The sequence below is a fragment of the Ranitomeya variabilis genome, chromosome 1, assembly GCF_051348905.1.
Source record: "Ranitomeya variabilis isolate aRanVar5 chromosome 1, aRanVar5.hap1, whole genome shotgun sequence".
Classification (NCBI taxonomy): Eukaryota; Metazoa; Chordata; class Amphibia; order Anura; family Dendrobatidae; genus Ranitomeya; species Ranitomeya variabilis.
In genome coordinates, this window is record NC_135232.1 from 389638716 (window position 1) to 389663286 (window position 24571).

The 24571-nt window shown below is 44.1% G+C and overlaps 1 protein-coding gene across 2 annotated transcripts in view; it reads left to right on the forward strand.

Moving 5' to 3' along the window:
• APBA1 (amyloid beta precursor protein binding family A member 1) overlaps positions 1–24571 on the forward strand; it is a 218155-nt gene that overhangs the window by 147862 nt on the left and 45722 nt on the right. Inside the window, exons 6-7 of one of the 2 annotated variants that reach the window (XM_077249072.1) lie at positions 2–34; positions 14103–14189. In XM_077249072.1, coding sequence (XP_077105187.1) covers positions 2–34; positions 14103–14189 — 120 coding nt within the window. The remainder of the gene's footprint in view (position 1; positions 35–14102; positions 14190–24571) is intronic. The other variant, XM_077249073.1, reaches the window with a different exon arrangement.

Here is a 24571-nt window from a genome sequence, read left to right on the forward strand (position 1 = left end):
GATGGCCCAGAAATTAGCCAAAAGCAGGAAGAAGGTGCAGTACAATCTCATCACTTTGTTGTTATGCTTGCTATTTTATTATTATTATTTTTTTAAGTTTGCATTTTCTTATCTTGGTATGTCATCTTTTCTGTGAAAGCTATCCTCTCATAGAAATTTTCATTCTTTCTAATATAACCATTAACCACTGGTCATGAATTCATTCATATCTAATATGGTCATACATACAATAGCGAAATATTTGCTAAATTTAGGTTTACTGTGTGTTTAAATATTTTATACTGTCCTTCAAATATGACATCACTTAGTATATAGAATTATGTATATTCTATATAGAATAAACGTCCAACTTAATATTTGATAAATTAAGTATTTCGTAAAGCATTTTTTATTTTTGCCATCGAGGCATACATCTACATATAACGCCTTGTAATATTGCTTTACTTATTTAGTACTGGATTACTTTTATATGCTGTCATCCATTTTTTCTGGGTCAGAAAACTAGGAAAACTCTATAAATTGAGCTGGTTAAGATTGGACAAGGGACAAGATAAAACGTTTATTTCAGTAACGTACAATATTTGAACTGCCTTACTTTTATTAAGCAAAACATGAATAAAAACAAAAAAAATCCATGCAAAAAATTTCCATGTAAAATAAAAAAAAAGTCCTCAGGAAATATAAGCACTTTACTATTCCTTTCCACCATGAAAAAAGGTGTTGTATTCCCTATATGAATGGTGTTTTGGCCAGAAATACGGGCGTCCATCCAATTACCGTAAATCTCAATAAGACTAAGATAGTTCTATTCCAAAGGGGGACACGGGACCCTTTTCTGATAAAAGTGTTCATACACGTTGTCACAAGCAGCACTCTGCTGCCTCCAATCGTCAGGACAATCCCGCAATTTACTGACTGTTCAAGGACAAGGTGATGGCTGCTTTCACTACTAGGCAGGTTTTTGGACGCTCTCCAGTGAACATATAGTGTATTTATACACTCAATTTCAACACATGGGTATGTATATTTTTCAGAATAATTATATATTATAATTATATTATTATTAATAATATAATATTATTTTAACGTAGTGTAGGTACTCACAAGAAAGTGAGGACCCTTGATTGGGGTTGTGAGCTTGCGTATTTTGACTAAAATATGAACCAATACCTCATATTTATGTTATATTTTTCTGTACGTTTTATAGTTTTTACAGTGTACAGCCAGGCCCATCAATGGTGACCTTGTATACTAGGGGCCTGTACCTCTGTGCCGGGCAGCCCGCCTAATCGAATAGTAAGGGCAAGTAATGGGTTGTTGGCTAGGGACTGCTTTTATTAAAAAAAATGTAATTCCTAACTAAAATGTTAAACTAACGTATAATTTGCTGTTAAGAAGAAGTCGTTTCTTCCAGCTGGCTGTCATGCACAATGGAAGGAGTGACCATGGTACGAGAGGATATGGGTTGTAGGGCTCTGATGTGCTTGACCTGTGCAACCACCGGCACTGGACACATTATGGACGTCCTAAAAGGAAATAAAAAAAAAAAAAACCAGGGGAGCGTCATAACAAGTAACAACACTACAGTCACAGGAGCATTATTTCTAAATGATGTTATTAAAAAATGCATCCATTTTGCGTGATTTGCTGCAGTGAATTCATATTTAAAAGTGGGAGAACTGTTATGACCCCAATGGCGAGGGTCTCAGAGATATCAGCCAGTCTGCGAAGTACAAAAATCCAGCTCATAGAGCAGTGGTAACTGGGTTAACCATATATCTACTCCTAACGCCAACACTAGAAGTAGCCGGGGAACATGCCTACGTTGGTCGCTAGATGTCTCGCGCCAGCCGGAGAGCTAACTACCCCTAGAAGAGGAAAACAAAGACCTCTCTTGCCTCCAGAGAAAGGACCCCAAAAGTAGGATACAAGCCCCCCACAAATAATAACGGTGAGGTAAGAGGAAATGACAAACACAGAGATGAACTAGGTTTAGCAAAGAGAGGCCCACTTACTAATAGCAGAATGTAGTAAGATAACTTATATGGTCAACAAAAACCCTATCAAAAATCCACGCTGGAGATTCAAGAACCCCCGAACCGTCTAACGGCCCGGGGGGAGAACACCAGCCACCCTAGAGCTTCCAGCAAGGTCAGGATACAGATTATATACAAGCTGGACAAAAATGCAAACAAAAACAAATAGCAAAAAGCAAGAAAGCAGACTTAGCTTAATCAAACAGGAACCAGGATCAGAAGACAAGAGCACTACAGATTAGCTCTGATATCAACGTTGCCAGGCATTGAACTGAAGGTCCAGGGAGCTTATATAGCAACACCCCTGACCTAACGACCCAGGTGAGCATACAAGGGATGAATGACATACCCAGAGTCAAATCACTAGTAGCCACTAGAGGGAGCCAAAAGGTAAATTCACAACAGTACCCCCCCCTTAGTGAGGGGTCACCGAACCCTCACCAAGACCACCAGGGCGATCAGGATGAGCGGCGTGAAAGGCACGAACTAATTCGGCCGCATGCACATCAGAGGCGACCACCCAGGAATTATCCTCCTGACCATAGCCCTTCCACTTGACCAGGTACTGAAGCCTCCGCCTGGAGAGACGAGAATCTAAGATCTTCTCCACCACGTACTCCAACTCGCCCTCAACCAACACCGGAGCAGGAGGCTCAGCAGAAGGAACCACAGGCACAACGTACCGCCGCAACAAGGACCTATGAAATACGTTGTGAATGGCAAATGACACCGGAAGATCCAGGCGAAAGGATACAGGATTAAGGATCTCCAATATCTTGTAAGGACCAATGAATCGAGGCTTAAATTTGGGAGAGGAGACCTTCATAGGAACAAATCGAGAAGACAGCCATACCAAATCCCCAACACGAAGTCGGGGACCCACACCGCGGCGGCGGTTGGCAAAACGCTGAGCCTTCTCCTGTGACAACTTCAAGTTGTCCACCACATGATTCCAGATCCGCTGCAACCTATCCACCACAGAATCCACTCCAGGACAGTCAGAAGGCTCCACATGTCCCGAGGAAAAACGAGGATGGAAACCGGAGTTGCAGAAAAATGGCGAAACCAAGGTGGCAGAACTAGCCCGATTATTAAGGGCAAATTCAGCCAACGGCAAGAAGGTCACCCAATCATCCTGATCAGAAGAGACAAAACACCTCAAATACGCCTCCAGAGTCTGATTAGTTCGTTCCGTTTGTCCGTTAGTCTGTGGATGAAAAGCGGACGAAAACGACAATTCAATGCCCATCCTACCACAAAAGGATCGCCAGAACCTGGAAACAAACTGGGATCCTCTGTCCGACACAATATTCTCAGGAATGCCGTGCAAACGAACCACGTTCTGGAAGAACACAGGAACCAGATCAGAAGAGGAAGGCAGCTTAGGCAAAGGAACCAGATGGACCATCTTGGAGAAACGATCACATATTACCCAGATGACAGACATGCCCTGAGACACCGGAAGATCCGAAATGAAATCCATAGAGATGTGTGTCCAAGGTCTCTTCGGGACAGGCAAGGGCAAGAGCAACCCGCTGGCACGTGAACAGCAAGGCTTAGCTCGAGCACAAGTACCACAGGACTGCACAAATGACCGCACATCCCTTGACAAGGAAGGCCACCAAAAGGACCTGGCCACCAGATCTCTGGTGCCAAAAATTCCCGGGTGCCCTGCCAACACTGAGGAATGAACCTCGGAAATGACTCTGTTGGTCCATTTAGCAGGCACAAACAATCTGTCAGGTGGACAAGAGTCAGGCCTACCAGCCTGAAATCTCTGCAACACACGTCGCAGATCTGGAGAAATAGCTGACAAGATAACTCCTTCCTTAAGAATACCCACAGGTTCAGCGACTCCAGGAGCATCAGGCACAAAGCTCCTAGACAGAGCATCGGCCTTCACATTCTTAGAACCTGGTAAATACGAGACCACAAAGTCAAAACGGGAGAAAAACAATGACCAGCGGGCCTGTCTAGGATTCAGGCGTTTAGCAGACTCGAGATACATCAGATTTTTGTGATCAGTCAATACCACCACACGATGCTTAGCACCCTCGAGCCAATGATACCACTCCTCAAATGCCCACTTCATGGCCAACAACTCCCGATTGCCCACATCATAATTTCGCTCTGCCGGCGAAAACTTCCTAGAGAAAAAGGCACAAGGTCTCATAGTAGAGCAACCAGGGCCTCTCTGCGACAAAACGGCCCCTGCCCCAATCTCCGAAGCATCCACCTCAACCTGAAAGGGAAGTGAGATGTCAGGCTGGCACAAAACAGGCGCCGAAGTAAACCGGCGTTTCAACTCCTGGAAAGCCTCCACGGCAGCAGGAGCCCAGTTAGCCACATCAGAGCCTTTCTTGGTCATATCCGTCAACGGTTTAACAACGCTAGAAAAATTAGCGTTAAAAGGACGGTAGAAGTTAGCAAAACCCAAGAACTTCTGAAGACTCTTAACTGACGAGGGTTGAGTCCAATCATGAATAGCTCGGACCTTGACTGGGTCCATCTCCACAGCAGAAGGGGAAAAAATGAACCCTAAAAAGGGAACCTTCTGTACACCAAAGAGACACTTTGAGCCTTTAACAAACAAAGAATTTTCACGCAAAATCTTGAAAACCATCCTGACCTGCTCCACATGCGAGTCCCAATCATCAGAAAAAACCAGAATATCATCCAGATAAACGATCAAAAATTTATCCAGATACTTCCGGAAGATGTCATGCATAAAGGACTGAAAAACTGAAGGTGCATTAGAGAGCCCAAATGGCATCACCAAGTACTCAAAATGACCTTCGGGCGTATTGAATGCGGTTTTCCATTCATCTCCTTGCTTAATGCGCACAAGGTTGTACGCACCACGAAGGTCTATCTTGGTGAACCACTTGGCACCTTTAATCCGGGCAAACAAGTCTGACAACAGCGGCAAAGGATACTGAAATTTGACAGTGATCTTATTTAACCCCTTAAGCCCCGAGGGTGGTTTGCACGTTAATGACCGGGCCAATTTTTACAATTCTGACCACTGTCCCTTTATGAGGTTATAACTCTGGAACGCTTCAACGGATCTTGGCGATTCTGACATTGTTTTCTTGTGACATATTGTACTTCATGTTAGTGGTAAAATTTCTTCGATATAACTTGCGTTTATTTGTGAAAAAAACGAATATTTGGCGAAAATTTTGAAAATTTCGCAATTTTCCAACTTTGAATTTTTATGCCCTTAAATCACAGACATATGTCACACAAAATGCTTAATAAATAACATTTCCCACATGTCTACTTTACATCAGCACAATTTTGGAACCAAAATTTTTTTTTGTGACGGAGTTATAAGGGTTAAAAGTTGACCAGCAATTTCTCATTTTTACAACACCATTTTTTTTTAGGGACCACATCTCATTTGAAGTCATTTTGACGGGTCTATATGATAGAAAATACCCAAGTGTGACACCATTCTAAAAACTGCACCCCTCAAGGTACTCAAAACCACTTTCAAGAAGTTTATTAACCCTTCAGGTGTTTCACAGGAATTTTTGGAATGTTTAAAAAAAAATGAACATTTAACTTTTTTTCACACAAAATTTATTTCAGCTCCAATTTGTTTTATTTTACCAAGGGTAACAGGAGAAAATAGACCCCAAAAGTTGTTGTACAATTTGTCCTGAGTACGCTGATACCCCATATGTGGGGGTAAACCACAGTTTGGGCGCATGGCAGAGCTTGGAAGCAAAGGAGCGCCATTTGACTTTTCAATGCAAAATTGACTGGAATTGAGATGGGACGCCATGTTGCATTTGGAGAGCCCCTGATGTGCCTAAACATTGAAACCCCTAACAAGTGACACCATTTTGGAAAGTAGACCCCCTAAGGAACTTATCTAGATGTGTGGTGAGCACTTTGACCCAACAAGTGCTTTACAGAAGTTTATAATGCAGAGCCGTAAAAATAAAAAATCATATTTTTTCACAAAAATTATCTTTTCACCCCCAATTTTTTATTTTCCCAAGGGTGAGAGAAGAAATTGGACCCCAAAAATTGTTGTGCAATTTGTCCTGAGTACGCTGATACCCCATATGTGGGTGTAAACCATTGTTTGGGCGCAGGGCAGAGCTCGGAAGGGAAGGAGCGCCATTTGACTTTTCAATGCAAAATTGACTGGAATTGAGATGGGACGCCATGTTGCATTTAGAGAGCCCTTGATGTGCCTAAACATTGAAACCCCTAACAAGTGACACCATTTTGGAAAGTAGACCCCCTAAGGAACTTATCTAGATGTGTGGTGAGCACTTTGACCCAACAAGTGCTTTACAGAAGTTTATAATGCAGAGCCGTAAAAATAAAAAATCATATTTTTTCACAAAAATGATCTTTTCACCCCCAATTTTTTATTTTCCCAAGGGTAAGAGAAGAAATTGGACCCCAAAAATTGTTGTGCAGTTTGTCCTGAGTACACTGATACCCCATATGTGGGTGTAAACCATTGTTTGGGCGCAGGGCAGAGCTCAGAAGGGAAGGAGCGCCATTTGACTTTTCAATGCAAAATTGACTGGAATTGAGATGGGACGCCATGTTGCGTTTGGAGAGCCCCTAATGTGCCTAAACATTGAAACCCCCCACGAGTGACACCATTTTGGAAAGTAGACCCCTTAAGGAACTTATCTAGATGTGTGTTGAGCACTTTGACCCAACAAGTGCTTCACAGAAGTTTATAATGCAGAGCCGTAAAAATAAAAAATCATATTTTTTCACAAAAATGATCTTTTCACCCCCAATTTTTTATTTTCCCAAGGGTAAGAGAAGAAATTGGACCCCAAAAATTGTTGTGCAGTTTGTCCTGAGTACACTGATACCCCATATGTGGGTGTAAACCATTGTTTGGGCGCAGGGCAGAGCTCAGAAGGGAAGGAGCGCCATTTGACTTTTCAATGCAAAATTGACTGGAATTGAGATGGGACGCCATGTTGCGTTTGGAGAGCCCCTAATGTGCCTAAACATTGAAACCCCCCACGAGTGACACCATTTTGGAAAGTAGACCCCTTAAGCAACTTATCTAGATGTGTGTTGAGCACTTTGACCCAACAAGTGCTTCACAGAAGTTTATAATGCAGAGCCGTAAAAATAAAAAATCATATTTTTTCACAAAAATGATCTTTTCACCCCCATTTTTTTATTTCCCCAAGGGTAAGAGAAGAAATTAGACCACAAAAGTTGTTGTGCAATTTGTCCTGAGTACGACGATACCCCATATGTGGGGGTAAACCACTGTTTGGGTGCATAGCAGAGCTCGGAAGGGAAGGAGCGCTATTTGACTTTTCAATGCAAAATTGACTGGAATTAAGATGGGATGCCATGTTGCATTTGGAGAGCCCCTGATGTGCCTAAACATTAAAAAACCCCACAAGTGACACCATTTTGGAAAGTAGACCCCCTAAGGAACTTATCTAGATGTGTTTTGAGAGCTTTGAACCCCCAAGTGTTTCACTACAGTTTATAACGCAGAGCCGTGAAAATAAAAATTATTTTTTTTTTTCACAAAAATGATTTTTTAGCCCCCAGTTTTGTATTTTCACAAGGGTATCAGGATAAATTGGACCCCAAAAGTTGTTGTCCAATTTGTCTGGAGTACGCTGATACCCCATTTGTGGGGAGGGACCACTGTTTGGGCGCATGACAGAGCTCGGAAGGGAAGGAGCGCCATTTGGAATGCAGACTTAAATGGATTGGTCTGCAGGCGTCACGTTGCATTTGCAGAGCCCCTGATGTACCCAAACAGTACAAACCCCCCACAAGTGACCCCATATTGGAAACTAGACCCCCCAAGGAACTTATCTAGATGTGTTGTGAGAACTTTGAACCCCCAAGTGTTTCACTACAGTTTATAACGCAGAGCCGTGAAAATAATTTTTTTTTTTTTTTCACAAAAATGAAATTTAGCCCCCAGTTTTGTATTGTCACAAGGGTATCAGGATAAATTGGACCCTAAAAGTTGTTGTCCAATTTGTCCTGAGTACGCTGATACCCCCTATGTGGGGGGGAACCACTGTTTGGGCGCATGACAGAGCTCGGAAGGGAAGGAGCGCCATTTGGAATGCAGACTTAAATGGATTGGTCTGCAGGCATCACGTTGCATTTGCAGAGCCCCTGATGTACCCAAACAGTACAAACCCCCCACAAGTGACCCCATATTGGAAACTAGACCCCCCAAGGAACTTATCTAGATGTGTTGTGAGAACTTTGAACCCCCAAGTGTTTCACTACAGTTTATAACGCAGAGCCGTGAAAATAAAAATTATTTTTCTTTTTCACAAAAATGATTTTTTAGCCCCCAGTTTTGTATTTTCACAAGGGTATCAGGATAAATTGGACCCTAAAAGTTGTTGTCCAATTTGTCCTGAGTACGCTGATACCCCCTATGTGGGGGGGAACCACTGTTTGGGCGCATGACAGAGCTCGGAAGGGAAGGAGCGCCATTTGGAATGCAGACTTAAATGGATTGGTCTGCAGGCATCACGTTGCATTTGCAGAGCCCCTGATGTACCCAAACAGTACAAACCCCCCACAAGTGACCCCATATTGGAAACTAGACCCCCCCAAGGAACTTATCTAGATGTGTTGTGAGAACTTTGAACCCCCAAGTGTTTCACTACAGTTTATAACGCAGAGCCGTGAAAATAAAAATTATTTTTCTTTTTCACAAAAATGATTTTTTAGCCCCCAGTTTTGTATTTTCACAAGGGTATCAGGATAAATTGGACCCTAAAAGTTGTTGTCCAATTTGTCCTGAGTACGCTGATACCCCCTATGTGGGGGGGAACCACTGTTTGGGCGCATGACAGAGCTCGGAAGGGAAGGAGCGCCATTTGGACTGCAGACTTAAATGGATTGGTCTGCAGGCGTCACGTTGCATTTGCAGAGCCCCTGATGTACCCAAATAGTACAAACCCCCCACAAGTGACCCCATATTGGAAACTAGACCTCCCAAGGAACTTATCTAGATGTGTTGTGAGAACTTTGAACCCCCAAGTGTTTCACTACAGTTTACAACGCAGAGCCGTGAAAATAAAACATATTTTTTTTCCCACAAAAATGATTTTTAGCCCCCCAAATTTTTATTTTCCCAAGGATAACAAGAGAACTTGGACCCCAGAAGTTGTTGTTCAATTTGTCCCTAGTACGCTGATACCCCATATGTTGGGGTAAACCCCTTTTTGGACGCACGGGAGAGCTCGGAAGGGAAGGAGCACTGTTTTACTTTTTCAACGCAGAATTGGCTGGAATTGAGATTGGACGCCATGTCGCGTTTGGAGAGCCCCTGATGTGCCTGAACAGTGGAAACTCCCCAATTCTACCTGAAACCCTACCCCTAACCTCACCCCTAACCGTTTACTGAACATTTTCTGACAGTCATAAGTGCCACGTATATAAGTGCCACGTATATAAGTGCCACGTATATAAGTGCCACGTATATAAGTGCCACGTATTTAAGAGCCACGTATTTAAGTGCCACGTATTTCAGTGCCACGATATTTCAGTGCCACGATATTTCAGTGCCACGTATTTCAGTGCCACGTATTTCAGTGCCACGTATTTCAGGCACTGAAAAATACGTGGCACGTAAATACGTGGCACTTAAATACGTGGCACTTAAATACGTGGCACTTAAATACGTGGCACTTAAATACGTGGCACTTAAATACGTGGCACTTAAATACGTGGCATTTATATACGTGGCCACTGAAATATCGTGGCACTTATATACGTATATAAACGTATATTTCAGTGCCACGTATTTCAGTGCCACGTATTTCAGGTTAGGGGTAGGGTTAGGGGTAGGGTTAGGGTTTTTTGTTTTTTTCTTGTTTTCTTGTGTTTTTCTATAAAAACGCATGCGTTTTACCGCGTTTACATGCATTTTTTCACACATGTGGTTTTTTAAAAAAACGCATGCAGATAAAAACGCAAGTGTGAAACCAGACTAAAAGACGCTTTTTATAGCAAAAAAGTTTTTGCGTCTCCACATTTTGAGACCTATAATTTTTCCACATTTTGGTCCACAGAGTCATGTGAGGTCTTGTTTTTTGCGGGACGAGTTGACGTTTTTATTGGTAACATTTTCGGACACGTGACCATTTTTTATCACTTTTTATTCTGATTTTTGTGAGGCAGAATAACCAAAAACCAGCTATTCATGAATTTCTTTTGGGGGAGGCGTTTATACCGTTCCGCGTTTGGTAAAATTGATAAAGCAGTTTTATTCGTCGGGTCAGTACGATTACAGCGATACCTCATTTATATCATTTTTTTATGTTTTGACGCTTTTATACGATAAAAACTATTTTATAGAAAAAATAATTATTTTGGCATCGCTTTATTCTGAGGACTATAACTTTTTTATTTTTTTGCTGATGATGCTGTATGGCGGCTCGTTTTTTGCGGGACAAGATGACGTTTTCAGCGGTAACATGGTTATTTATATCCGTCTTTTTGATCGCGTGTTATTCCACTTTTTGTCCGGCGGTATGGTAATAAAGCGTTGTTTTTTGCCTCGTTTTTTTTTTTTTTTTTCTTACGGTGTTTACTGAAGGGGTTAACTAGTGGGCCAGTTTTATAGGTTGGGTCGTTACGGACGCGGCGATACTAAATATGTGTACTTTTATTGTTTTTGTTTGGTTTTTTTAGATAAAGAAATGTATTTATGGGAATAATATTTTTTTTTTTATTATTATTTATTTAGGAATTTTTTTTTTTTTTTTTTTACACATGTGGAAATTTTTTTTTTTACTTTTTTACTTTGTCCCAGGGGGGGACAATACAGATCGCAGATCTGATAGTGTGCACAGCACTCTATTAGATCTGCGATCATCCTTTCATCGGAGCAGGCTGCAGCTTTCATCTGCAGCCTGCTCCGACCCGGAAGGGCTCCCTGCAGGACCCGGATACAGCCCCTCGGCCATTTTGGATCCGGGGCCTGCAGGGAGAAGACGTTCGGTACGAGGTGAGTACATCACCTTGTACCGATCGTCTCAGGGAAGCCCGCAGGGAGCCCCCTCCCTGCGCGATGCTTCCCTGTACCGCCGGTACACCGCGATCATGTTTGATCGCGGTGTGCCGGGGGTTAATGTGCCGGGGGCGGTCCGTGACCGCTCCTGGCACATAGTGCCGGATGTCAGCTGCGATATGCAGCCGACACCCGGCCGCGATCGGCCGCGCTCCCCCCGTGAGCGCGGCCGATCGCGTATGACGTACTATCCCGTCACCGGGAATTAAGTCCCAGGTCACCTTGACGGGATAGTACGTCATACGGGATTAAGGGGTTAAAAGCCGATAGTCAATACAAGGCCTCAAAGATCCGTCCTTTTTGGCCACAAAAAAGAATCCCGCACCAAGAGGGGAAGAAGAAGGACGGATATGCCCCTTCTCCAGAGACTCCTTGATATATGAACGCATCGCGGTATGTTCAGGTACCGACAGATTAAACAGTCTTCCCTTAGGAAACTTACTGCCTGGAATCAAATCTATTGCACAGTCACATTCCCTATGAGGAGGCAATGCACTTGACCTAGACTCGCTGAAGACATCCTGATAATCAGACAAATACGCCGGAACTTCCGAAGGCGTAGAAGTAGCAATAGACACGGGCAGGGAATCTCCATGAATTCCATGACAGCCCCAACTTGACACTGACATTGCCTTCCAGTCCAAGACTGGATTATGGGTCTGTAACCATGGCAAACCCAAAACAACCAAATCATGCATCTTATGCAGAACAAGAAAACGTATCACCTCCCGATGTTCAGGAGTCATGCACATGGTAACCTGTGTCCAAAACTGCGGTTTATTTTCTGCCAATGGCGTAGCATCAATACCCCTAAGAGGGATAGGATTTTCTAATGGCTCAAGAACAAAACCGCAGCGCTTGGCAAATGACAGATCCATAAGACTCAGGGCAGCACCTGAATCCACAAACGCCATGACAGGATACGATGACAGTGAGCAAATCAAAGTTACAGATAGAATAAACTTAGGTTGCAAATTACCAATGGCGACAGGACTAACAACCTTAGTAGGACGCTTAGAGCATGCTGAGATAACATGTGTAGAATCACCACAGTAGTAACACAAGCCATTCTGGCGTCTATGAATTTTCCGCTCATTTCTAGTCAGGATTCTATCACATTGCATTAAATCAGGTGCCTGTTCAGATAACACCATGAGGGAATTTGCGGTTTTGCGCTCCCGCAACCGCCGGTCAATTTGAATTGCCAGGGCCATGGAATCATTCAGACCTGTGGGAATGGGAAAACCCACCATCACATTGTTAATGGCTTCAGAAAGGCCATTTCTAAAATTTGCAGCCAATGCACACTCGTTCCACTGGGTCAGCACGGACCATTTCCGAAATTTTTGGCAATACACTTCAGCCTCGTCCTGGCCCTGAGACATAGCCAGCAAGGCTTTTTCTGCCTGAATCTCAAGATTGGGTTCCTCATAAAGCAAACCGAGCGCCAGAAAAAACGCATCAATATCAGCCAATGCCGGATCTCCTGGCGCCAGCGAGAAAGCCCAATCCTGAGGGTCGCCCCGTAAAAAAGAAATAACAATTTTCACTTGCTGAGCGGAGTCTCCAGAGGAACAGGGTCTCAGGGACAAAAACAATTTACAATTATTCCTGAAATTTCTAAACTTAAATCGGTCTCCGGAAAACAGTTCAGGAATCGGTATCTTAGGTTCTGACATAGGATTTCTGGTAACATAATCTTGTATGCCCTGCACACGAGCAGCAAGCTGGTCCACACTTGTAATCAAGGTCTGGACATTCATGTCTGCAGCAATCACAAGCCACTCAGAGGTAAAGGGGAAAAGAAAAAAAAATGAGAGAAAGAAAAAAAAACAACTCAGAACTTTCTTTCTTATAATCCCGCTTCTGCAATGCATTTAACATTTAATACTGGCCTGGCAAACTGTTATGACCCCAATGGCGAGGGTCTCAGAGATATCAGCCAGTCTGCGAAGTACAAAAATCCAGCTCATAGAGCAGTGGTAACTGGGTTAACCATATATCTACTCCTAACGCCAACACTAGAAGTAGCCGGGGAACATGCCTACGTTGGTCGCTAGATGTCTCGCGCCAGCCGGAGAGCTAACTACCCCTAGAAGAGGAAAACAAAGACCTCTCTTGCCTCCAGAGAAAGGACCCCAAAAGTAGGATACAAGCCCCCCACAAATAATAACGGTGAGGTAAGAGGAAATGACAAACACAGAGATGAACTAGGTTTAGCAAAGAGAGGCCCACTTACTAATAGCAGAATGTAGTAAGATAACTTATATGGTCAACAAAAACCCTATCAAAAATCCACGCTGGAGATTCAAGAACCCCCGAACCGTCTAACGGCCCGGGGGGAGAACACCAGCCACCCTAGAGCTTCCAGCAAGGTCAGGATACAGATTATATACAAGCTGGACAAAAATGCAAACAAAAACAAATAGCAAAAAGCAAGAAAGCAGACTTAGCTTAATCAAACAGGAACCAGGATCAGAAGACAAGAGCACTACAGATTAGCTCTGATATCAACGTTGCCAGGCATTGAACTGAAGGTCCAGGGAGCTTATATAGCAACACCCCTGACCTAACGACCCAGGTGAGCATACAAGGGATGAATGACATACCCAGAGTCAAATCACTAGTAGCCACTAGAGGGAGCCAAAAGGTAAATTCACAACAGAGAACCCCTTAAATAGATATGTTTCTTAATCGAAAAGCACTGCCATCCCAACCAGTACAAGCTTTATGTATAATTTTAGGTGGTCATGTTGATTTCCTGCTGAATGCCTACAGCCTTTATAAAAATTGTTACATTGTGATTTGTGACATTGTGTTTGTCTAAAATATAGTAAAAAATACATAATAGCTTGCTTACGCAAGCGACACATTTGGATTATTTTAGGCCTCTTTTTGTCAGTCTGCTGTTATGATGGCGCATTTTGTGTTCAGTTTTGTTTCCTCTATAACATCTCTGAATTTGTGAGGGACTCAGCTTCCTTTTTGATTTGCTGTTTTTGTAGGCTACCGAAGGAGAAGCACAGCCCATGACAGAAGTGGACTTGTTCATTTCTACTCAAAGAATAAAAGTATTGAACGCAGATACACAGGTAAACCGGTTTTAATCAGTGGAAATTATGTTTTATATGTAATGTTGGGTGTTAATGAAAGACCTTTACTGAGAGTTTACTTATGTGTACGGACACACCGTGGGATGGGGAAGTCAGCGAGTCCGAGGTCAAAAACAAGGTACATCATAAACAGAGGGGTGAGGCAAAGGCGTAGTCAGGTCAAAGTCTTTGGTCAGAATTCCAGGAATGTAGCAGATCAAGACAAAGGGGCTAGGCAAACAGATGGTCAAAGGCAGATCCAAGGTGGTCAACAAAGATCAAAATACTAGAACTCAAAGAACAGAGTAAACACACACCAGATTGAGCAGAAATCATTGCGAACAGGAGACACCTGTATGAAACCAAGCACGCCCCAGCCCTGATTAGCAACTGGACTGTCAGCCACCACACCGATAGTTCAGCACTCCCAAGCCTCAGATTGGACGGCTAAACGGTCTATCACGATGCTCACAGCTCAGCACGCCCCTACCCCAGATTGGACGGCTGAGCTGCCACTCACCAATGGCCCAGAATAAATTGCAACCATAAAGTATATGCAATTCAGCATAAAAAATATGTAGAAACCTTGGTCAGATCAATACCTCTCAACCAGTATTCATTAACTAACACCAGTGGTAACATTAAAAAATGATTCTATATTGATACATGAATGGTTACACAGATATTTAAAAACAAATCAATAAAGAAAAATACATATTAAAAATATATTTAAATAATCCTGGAAGCTGAGAAGCACATAAAGTATGACAAATTATAAAGGACAGAAGTGTCAATGCAAGAATAAGCATGTAATCAGGTGTAAGAAAATGGATTTTGGACTAATAAATGTAACACTGGAATGTATAGTAATAATTATATTACAGGTGGTATGCACTGAACCAACCCGTGTAAGAGGGGATTAGAATACCCCCAAAGTATAACTGATAATAATTGTTTTATTCACCAAAACGCTTAAACACAGCACAAATCACGGCGTTTTTTTGCAGCATTTTTGCATCTTCTCATTGCTTTCTGTGGGTGAAAAACAAAACGCTGCAAAAACCATGTAAGAAGTGACATGCCACAGATTTTCAAAATGCAGCAGTGCTCAAATTCAGGAAAAACAAAAACAAGGGTCTGCATGAGATTTCTTAAATCGCATAGCCTTTGCTGGTACTGTAAAATGCAGCGGCTGGTGGGTGGAGTGCAAGCGCAGCGAGCCTATATATAAATAACAAAAGACTGACCGTTACAGTACACACCACTGGTAATATGGTTTTTGTTATACATTTCTGTGTTCTATTTATCAGTGCAAGATCTTTCTTACACCTGGTTACATGCTTATTCTTTTATTTACTCATCATTAATTGCTGATATAACTTCTTATGTGACTTCTGATTTGTCACACTTCAAGTGCTCCTCATCCAGGGTTATTTTAATATGATTTTAACATATCTTGTGTGTATCTATATATTTTTAAATGTCTATGTAATCCTTGGTGAATCAATAAAGAATTATTTTTTGTAATTTTATCAGTGGTGTTTATTAATTTTTTTAATACAGGTTAATAGGGATTGATTATACTCCTACTCAATGATTGACAGCTATATATGCACATTTATGCAAGGAAGGCACATTATGCAAGGAAGGTTAATGATGATGTTTGTCCTTCGTAGTCGAAGATGACCATGACTTCAGGGTTAGAAGAGAATTAGTAGTTATGGGTTCGGAGTGGCTGATGAGTCAAATCCGGGCCCTGAAAGTTCGCCCACATACTTGACATAAGGAAGCAGATGTGGCTAGTACACCAGATTCTACTTGTGCCTTGTGGACAGCGCGCTTTCTTTTTGCGTCAAAGATTTTCCTATCTTCAGCTGCACGTGCTCCTGAGGTGATCCTGCCCCGCCAACCTGGACGATCCAGGGCAAGCTCTTCCCATTCATTGTTGTTGACTTCCAGGTTTTTGAGAGACACCTTAAGGTAGTCTTTATAGTGCTTCTTCTGCCCCCCAACTGCCCGCTTTCCTTGGCACAGTTCTCCGTACAGCAGTTGTTTCGGTAGTCGGCTGTCAGGCATTCTGACCACTTGTCCAGCCCACCTGGCTTGGACTTTCAGCTGGAGAGTGTAAACGCTGCAGAGCCCAGTTTGTTCCAGAATTGCCGTGTCCGGGACATTGTCTTGCCACCTGATGTGGAGGAGTCTGCGGAGGCAACTCATGTGGAAATAATTAAGCTGTTTAGCATGCCGGCTGTACGCTGTTCAGGTCTCGCTAGCATAGAGAAGTGTGGTGAGGACCACCGCGCAATAGACCTTCAGCTTGGTGGTAAGGATGAGTCCCCTTCGTTCCCAGATGTTCTTACGCAGTCTCCCGAAGGCGGCACTGGCTTTGGCTATTCTGTTATTAACCTCAGCGTCTATGGTTACTTCACGGGAAAATGTGCTGCCTAAGTAGGTGAAGTTATCAACTGCTTTGAGGTTTTGCTCCTTCACCGTGATACGTGGCTCCTTGTATAGTTTTCCTGGAACAGGTTGATACATGACTTCGGTTTTTCTAATGTTGATCTCGAGACCACTGCGAACTGTCACAAGCTTGCGAAAAACAGCCCATTCCATGCTGCATCTGCTGTTCCGTGCTAGTTTTAAGTGCACAGTCATCAGCAAATAATAATTCACGGATAACAGTCTCATGCACTTTCGTAACCGCCTTCAGGCGTTTTGGGTTGAATAGCTAGCCATCAGTCCTGTACCTAACCTGGATTCCATCTTCACAGTTGTTAAAGGCATCACTTAACATTGCAGAGAATAGCATACTGAACAGGGTTGGAGCAAGCACACAGCCTTGTTTTACACCGTTTGTTACTGGGAAAGCCTCAGATTCGTCTCCATTGTTCATAACCTTCACCATCATGCCATCATAGAACTGCCGGACGATTGAGATGAACTTGCTCGGGCAGACGAATTTTGCCATGATCTTCCACAGGCCGTCTATACTGACTGTGTCGAAAGCCTTGGTCAAATCAACAAAAGTTACATAAAGGTCACGGTGTTGCTCCTGGCACTTTTCCTGAAGTTGACGTGCTGAAAAGACCATATCCACTGTTCCACGCACTGGCTTTCGGATAATAGGCCTTGCTCAAGGTGATGTAAAAGGCGATTGAGCAAGAGACGAGCCAATATCTTTCCTGCAATGGACAGAAGGGAGATGCATCGATGGTTGTCACAAGATTGGCGATTACCTTTCCTCTTGTATATGTGAATTATGCTGGCATCTTTCATCTGTTGCGGAACCTGTTCCTTTTTCCACATATATTGGAATAGTTTGGTCACCATTTGCATCAGAACAGGGCGCCAGCTTTATATACCTCAGCAGGTATAGCATCATTTCCTGGTGCTTTTCCACAAGAAAGTTGTTTTACTGCTTTCCTGACCTCATCTCCACTTGGAAGAACATCAAGGTCCCTGTTGATTTCTACCTGTGGCAGGCGAGCAATAGCCTCATCATTGATATTGGCAGGGCGATTAAGAATATTATTAAAGTGCTCAGCCCACCGTTCCAGAATTTGTTTCTTTTCTGTCAGCAGCTTAGTTCCATCTGCGTTAAGCAGAGATGAAGAGCTTGATGACTGGGGTCCATATACAGCTTTGAGCGCATCGTAGAAGCGTTTCTGGTCATGGGTATCTGCATAGCCCTGAATTTCATCTGCCTTCCTGCTAAACCAGTTATCCTGCATCTCGCGTAGCTTGATTTGTACCTTTCTTTTTATGTTGGTAAAGGCACCTTTCTTAGCTAACGACGTGGGGTCATTTTGATACACCTTGTACCGCTGATGTTTCTCTTCTAGGTGTGTCTTTATTTCCTAGTCGTTTTTATCGAACCAGTCTTGATTATTTCTGGCTGCTGATCCGAGATGCTCCAGAGCAGTATTATAAACAGCATCTCTCAGAATTGTCCACTGTTCCTCAACGCCGATCTCCTCTGCCTGCAGTAAATTTAACAGTCTGCCATCAAGGTCATTGGCAAATTACCTTGCAGTTCTTTTATTTTGCAGCTTATAGATATTCAGCCTCTTTGTCGTTTTCTGCCCTTGGGGTCTCCTCACAGGCAGGATGCGGAGCCTGCACTTAGACACAATGAGGCGATGGTCAGTCCAGCAGTCTGCACCGCACATGGCCCTCGTCACTCTAAAGTCCATCTCATCCCTTTTCCTGGCAATGATGTAATCAATGAGATGCCAATGCCTCGAGCGTGGGTGCATCCATGATGTCTTCTTGCGTGTGTGTAAGCGGAAAAAAGTGTTGGTGATGACAAGGTCATGTGTGGCACACATCTTGAGGAGCAGCAGGCCATTACTGTTACACTTGCCAGTGTCGTGTCTCCCAATGACCCCTTCCCAGTTTTGATGGTCTGTTCCCACTCTGGCATTAAAGTCTCCAAGTATAATGAGCTTGTCTGCCTGTGGGACTGCTCAAATAAGTGTGTCAAGTTCATCATAGAACTTATCTTTAATGTCATCCGGATTAGTCATCGTGGGAGCATAGGCACTCATCAGAGTCGCGTGTTTCTTGTTTGTAAGTGGGAGCTGAAATGTCATCAGACGGTCGTTGATTCCCTCTGGAAGCCTGGTAAGTTTACGAACAAGATTAGTTTTGATAGCAAATCCCACGCCTGCTTCTCGTTTTTCAGTGCTGCCTCGACCACTCCAGAAGAATGTATATCCACCACTATGCTCTGTCAATTGACCCTTGTCTGCCAGGCGTGTTTCGCTGAGAGCTGCTATATCAACCTTGTAACAAGCTAGCTCCCGAGCAACCAATGCCGTTCTTCTCTCTGGTATGTCTGCCTTAGTATTATCCGGTAGAGTTCTCACATTCCATGTGCCAAGGTTGAGTACCATCATTTTCTTTTTCTTTATTGTGTGTCGACCGCTATATGTGAAACTTGCCAGCTTCGGTAGGCTGGCCAGGTGAAATGAACCAGACTATGTTTGAGGAACCTTTTCTAGCCCCGTCCTCGATTGAGGTGAGCAGAGTGATCCTGAAGAGGACTGCTCAGACACCCAGGAGGCTGCCGAACTCCACTGCTGCTTCGGTCCAGTGGGGAGGGACCATATGGCCTGGGCCACCTGCTTGCAGGTTCGTGAGTACAGCTTCCAGTGATTCCACACCTGCTGCTTTGCCACTCTCCCATCGTCACAGGACTTTAGATACGCAGTGGTTGAGGTCATGACTTGCGCTTTACTTGGATTAAAGTGAGGAAGAGTTGTGCAGTCGTCAACCTCACTCTTTCACCCGTACCTATCGAGCTCCAGTGGCAAGAACTAGCCGAGACAATTGGAGATAGGTCAGGGTGCAGTGGATGGCCAGCAGTGTTCTATATGTGCCTCACTGCACCCTCTCAGCGCTCCACAACGCTGTGCTGGGAATCGCTTGTCTGTCCATTGAATCTTGGTTTCTTCCGCACAGTCTGCCATATCCAGTCTTCACATGCAAGGGTAGGCAAACCCTTGAAAATCACATTAGGTCCAACAGCTACCCTCACCTGGTTTGGCCTGCCTTCCGAGGCCGTGTTCCGGGGTGTACCCGTTGCCGCATGCTAGCAGCTACTTGGAGGTGCAGGTGAGAGTTGAGCATCAGATGAGGACCAAAGATGGAAGAGCTGTCCAGAAAGGACACGGAAAGCCCTCCTCCAGAGGTGCTACCTCTATCTAGATACCCCATATACCTCTGGTTAATACTTCCCAAATGAATGCTCAGCCCAGAATGAACAATAATTCCACTACATGAGAATCAAGTTGTACTGAATACTTTTCGACAAACCTATATATCAACATGTTCAGTTCCTTCGGTTTTCTAAAAATGCTGTCCATAGATTAAACAACATTTCCAAGCTCACAGGTTCCCTTGAAAAGTAAATATCACTAGAAAAAATGTAAATGCATTTAAAGGGAATCTACCTTTGCCACCTAATCTGAGAACAGCATAATGTAGGGCCATAGACCCTGATTCCAGCAATATGTCACTGGGCTGCTTGCTGTAGTTTTTATAAAATGATTGTTTTATTATCAGGAGATTATCACTAGAGGAGTATTAAACCTGGGGCCAAGTAGTCCTCCATATTCATGAGCTCTGTGTAGCTCCTCCACTGATGGGCAGCTGTTATGACCCCAATGGCAGAGGGTCTCAGGAATAATGCTAAGTCTGTAAATACAGAAAACCAGCTCATAGGGCAGTGGTAACTGGGCTGACCATATAACTAATCCTAGCACCACAAATACCAGCAGCCGGGGAACGTTCCTACGTTGATCCTAGACGTCTCGCGCCAGCCGGAGAGCTAACTACCCCTAGAAGGGAAAAGAAAGACCTTTCTTGCCTCCAGAGGAAATACCCCAAAAGTTGGATAGAAGCCCCCCACAAGTAATAACGGTGAGGTAAGAGGAAAAGACAAACATAAGAATGAGCTAGGTATTTAGCAAAGAGAGGCCCACTAGCTAATAGCAGAATATAGAAAGATAACTTATATGGTCAGCAAAAAATCCTATCAAAAATATCCACACTGGAAATTCAAGAACCCCCGAACCGTCTAACGGCCCGGGGGGAGAACACCAGCCCCCTAGAGCTTCCAGCAAGGTCAGGAATCACATTTAGTACAAGCTGGACAAAAATGATAGCGAACAAATAACCCAAAAAACAAAGAAGCAAGACTTAGCTTAATTTTGCACGAACCAGGACCAGCAAACAGGAGCAAACAGAATGTGTCTGATAACACCGATGCCAGGCACTGGACTAAGGTTCCAGGAGATTTATATAGCAACACCCCTGAAGTAACGACCCAGCTGGGTGCAGACTGAGGGAAGGAAATCCCAGAGTCATAACACTAGTAACCACAAGAGGGAGCCAAAAAAGTCTAATTCACAACAGTACCCCCCCCTTAAGGAGGGGTCACCGAACCCTCACCAGGACCACCAGGGCGATCAGGATGAGCAGCGTGAAAGGCACGAACTAAATCGGCCGCATGCACATCAGAGGCAACCACCCAGGAATTATCCTCCTGACCATAACCCTTCCACTTGACCAAATACTGAAGCCTCCGCCTGGAGAGACGAGAATCCAAGATCTTCTCCACCACGTACTCCAACTCGCCCTCAACCAACACCGGAGCAGGAGGCTCAGCAGAAGGAACCACAGGCACAACGTAGCGTCGTAACAAAGACCTATGGAACACGTTGTGAATGGCAAACGAAACCGGAAGATCCAAGCGAAAGGACACTGGATTAAGGATTTCCAATATCTTGTAAGGACCGATGAAGCGAGGCTTAAATTTAGGAGAGGAGACCTTCATAGGAACAAATCGAGAAGACAGCCACACCAAATCCCCAACACGAAGTCGGGGACCCACACCGCGGCGGCGGTTGGCAAAACGCTGAGCCTTCTCCTGTGACAATTTTAAGTTGTCCACCACATGATTCCAGATCTGCTGCAACCTATCCACCACAGAATCTACCCCAGGACAGTCAGAAGGCTCCACATGTCCCGAGGAAAAACGAGGATGGAAACCAGAGTTGCAGAAAAATGGCGACACCAAAGTACCGAACTAGCCCGATTATTTAGGGCAAACTCAGCCAACGGCAAGAAGGTCACCCAATCATCCTGATCTGCTGAAACAAAACACCTCAAGTAAGCCTCCAGAGTCTGATTAGTTCACTCAGTTTGTCCATTAGTCTGAGGATGAAAGGCAGACGAGAACGACAAATCAATGCCCATCCTAGCACAAAAGGATCGCCAGAACCTGGAAACAAACTGGGATCCTCTGTCAGACACAATATTCTCAGGAATGCCGTGTAAACAAACCACATTCTGAAGGAACACAGGAACCAGATCGGAAGAGGAAGGCAGCTTAGGCAAAGGCACCAAATGGACCATTTGTGAAAAGCGATCACATACCACCCAGATGACAGACATACCCCGAGACACCGGGAGATCAGAAATTAAATCCATGGAAATATGTGTCCAAGGCCTCTTCGGGACAGGCAAGGGCAAGAGCAACCCGCTGGCACGGGAACAGCAAGGCTTAGCTCGAGCACAAGTCCCACAGGACTGCACAAATGACCGTACATCCCGTGACAAGGAAGGCCACCAAAATGACCTAGCCACCAGATCTCTGGTGCCAAAAATTCCCGGATGACCTGCCAACACCGAGGAATGAACCTCAGAAATGACTCTGCTGGTCCACTTATCAGGAACAAACAGTCTGTCAGGTGGACAAGAGTCAGGTCTACCAGCTTGAAATCTCTGCAACACACGTCGCAAATCAGGAGAAATGGCTGACAAAATAACTCCTTCTTTAAGAATACCAACAGGTTCTGTGACTCCAGGAGAGTCAGGCACAAAGCTCCTTGAAAGAGCATCAGCTTTCACATTCTTTGAACCTGGTAAATACGAGACCACAAAGTCAAAACGGGAGAAAAACAATGACCAGCGGGCCTGTCTAGGATTCAAGCGTTTAGCAGACTCGAGATACATCAAATTTTTGTGATCAGTCAAGACCACCACACGATGCTTAGCACCCTCGAGCCAATGACGCCACTCCTCAAATGCCCACTTCATGGCCAGTAATTCCCGATTGCCAACATCATAATTCCGCTCAGCAGGCGAAAACTTCCTAGAGAAGAAAGCACATGGTCTCATTACCGAGCAACCAGGGCCTCTCTGAGACAAAACGGCCCCTGCCCCAATCTCAGAAGCATCCACCTCGACCTGAAAGGGAAGTGAGACATCAGGCTGGCACAAAACAGGCGCCGAGGTAAACCGGCGCTTCAACTCCTGGAACGCCTCCACGGCTGCAGGAGCCCAGTTAGCAACATCAGAACCTTTCTTGGTCATATCCGTCAAAGGTTTAACAACGATAGAAAAATTAGCGATAAAACGACGGTAGAAGTTAGCAAAACCCAAGAACTTCTGAAGGCTCTTAACTGACGTGGGTTGAGTCCACTCATGAATAGCTCGGACCTTGACTGGGTCCATCTCCACAGCAGAAGGGGAAAAAATAAACCCCAAAAAAGGAACTTTCTGTACTCCAAAGAGACACTTTGAGCCTTTATCAAACAAGGCATTCTCACGCAAAACCTGAAACACCATCCTGACCTGCTCCACATGTGAGTCCCAATCTTCAGAGAAAACCAGAATATCGTCCAGAAAAACAATCATAAATTTATCCAGATACTTCCGGAAAATATCATGCATAAAGGACTGAAATACTGAGGGAGCATTAGAAAGCCCAAAAGGCATCACCAAGTACTCAAAATGACCTTCGGGCGTATTAAATGCAGTCTTCCATTTATCACCTTGCTTAATGCGCACAAGGTTGTACGCACCACGAAGATCTATCTTGGTGAACCACTTGGCACCCTTAATCCGGACAAACAAGTCCGACAAGAGAGGCAAAGGATACTGAAATTTTACAGTGATTTTATTCAGAAGCCGATAGTCAATACAAGGTCTCAAAGATCTGTCCTTCTTGGCCACAAAAAAGAATCCCGCACCAAGAGGGGAAGAGGATGGACGGATATGCCCCTTCTCCAGAGACTCCTTGATATATGAACGCATTGCGGCATGCTCAGGTACTGACAGATTAAATAATCTTCCCTTAGGAAATTTACTACCTGGAATCAAATCTATGGCGCAGTCACAGTCCCTATGAGGAGGCAGAGCACTGGATCTGGACTCACTGAATACATCCTGATAATCAGACAAATACTCAGGAACTTCCGAAGGAGTAGAGGAAGCAATAGACACCGGCGGGGAATCAGCATGAATTCCCTGACAGCCCCAACTTGACACAGACATTGCCTTCCAATCCAAGACTGGATTGTGGGTCTGTAACCATGGCAGACCCAAAACGACCAAATCATGCATTTTATGCAGAACAAGAAAACGAATCACCTCCCGATGTTCAGGAGTCATGCACATGGTCACCAAAATGCGTCCAAAACTGCGGTTTATTTTCCGCCAATGGCGTAGCATCAATACCTCTAAGAGGAATAGGATTTACTAACGGTTCAAGAACAAAACCACAGCGCTTGGCAAATGACAGATCCATAAGACTCAGGGCAGCACCTGAATCCACAAACGCCATAACAGGGTAAGAAGACAAAGAGCAAATCAAAGTCACAGACAAAATAAATTTAGGTTGCAAATTACCAATGGCGACAGGACTAACAACCCTTGTTAGGCGTTTAGAGCATGCTGATATAACATGTGTAGAATCACCACAGTAAAAACACAACCCATTCAGACGTCTATGATTTTTCCGTTCATTTCTAGTCTGAATTCTATCACATTGCATTAAATCAGGTGTTTGTTCAGACAACACCACCAGAGGATTA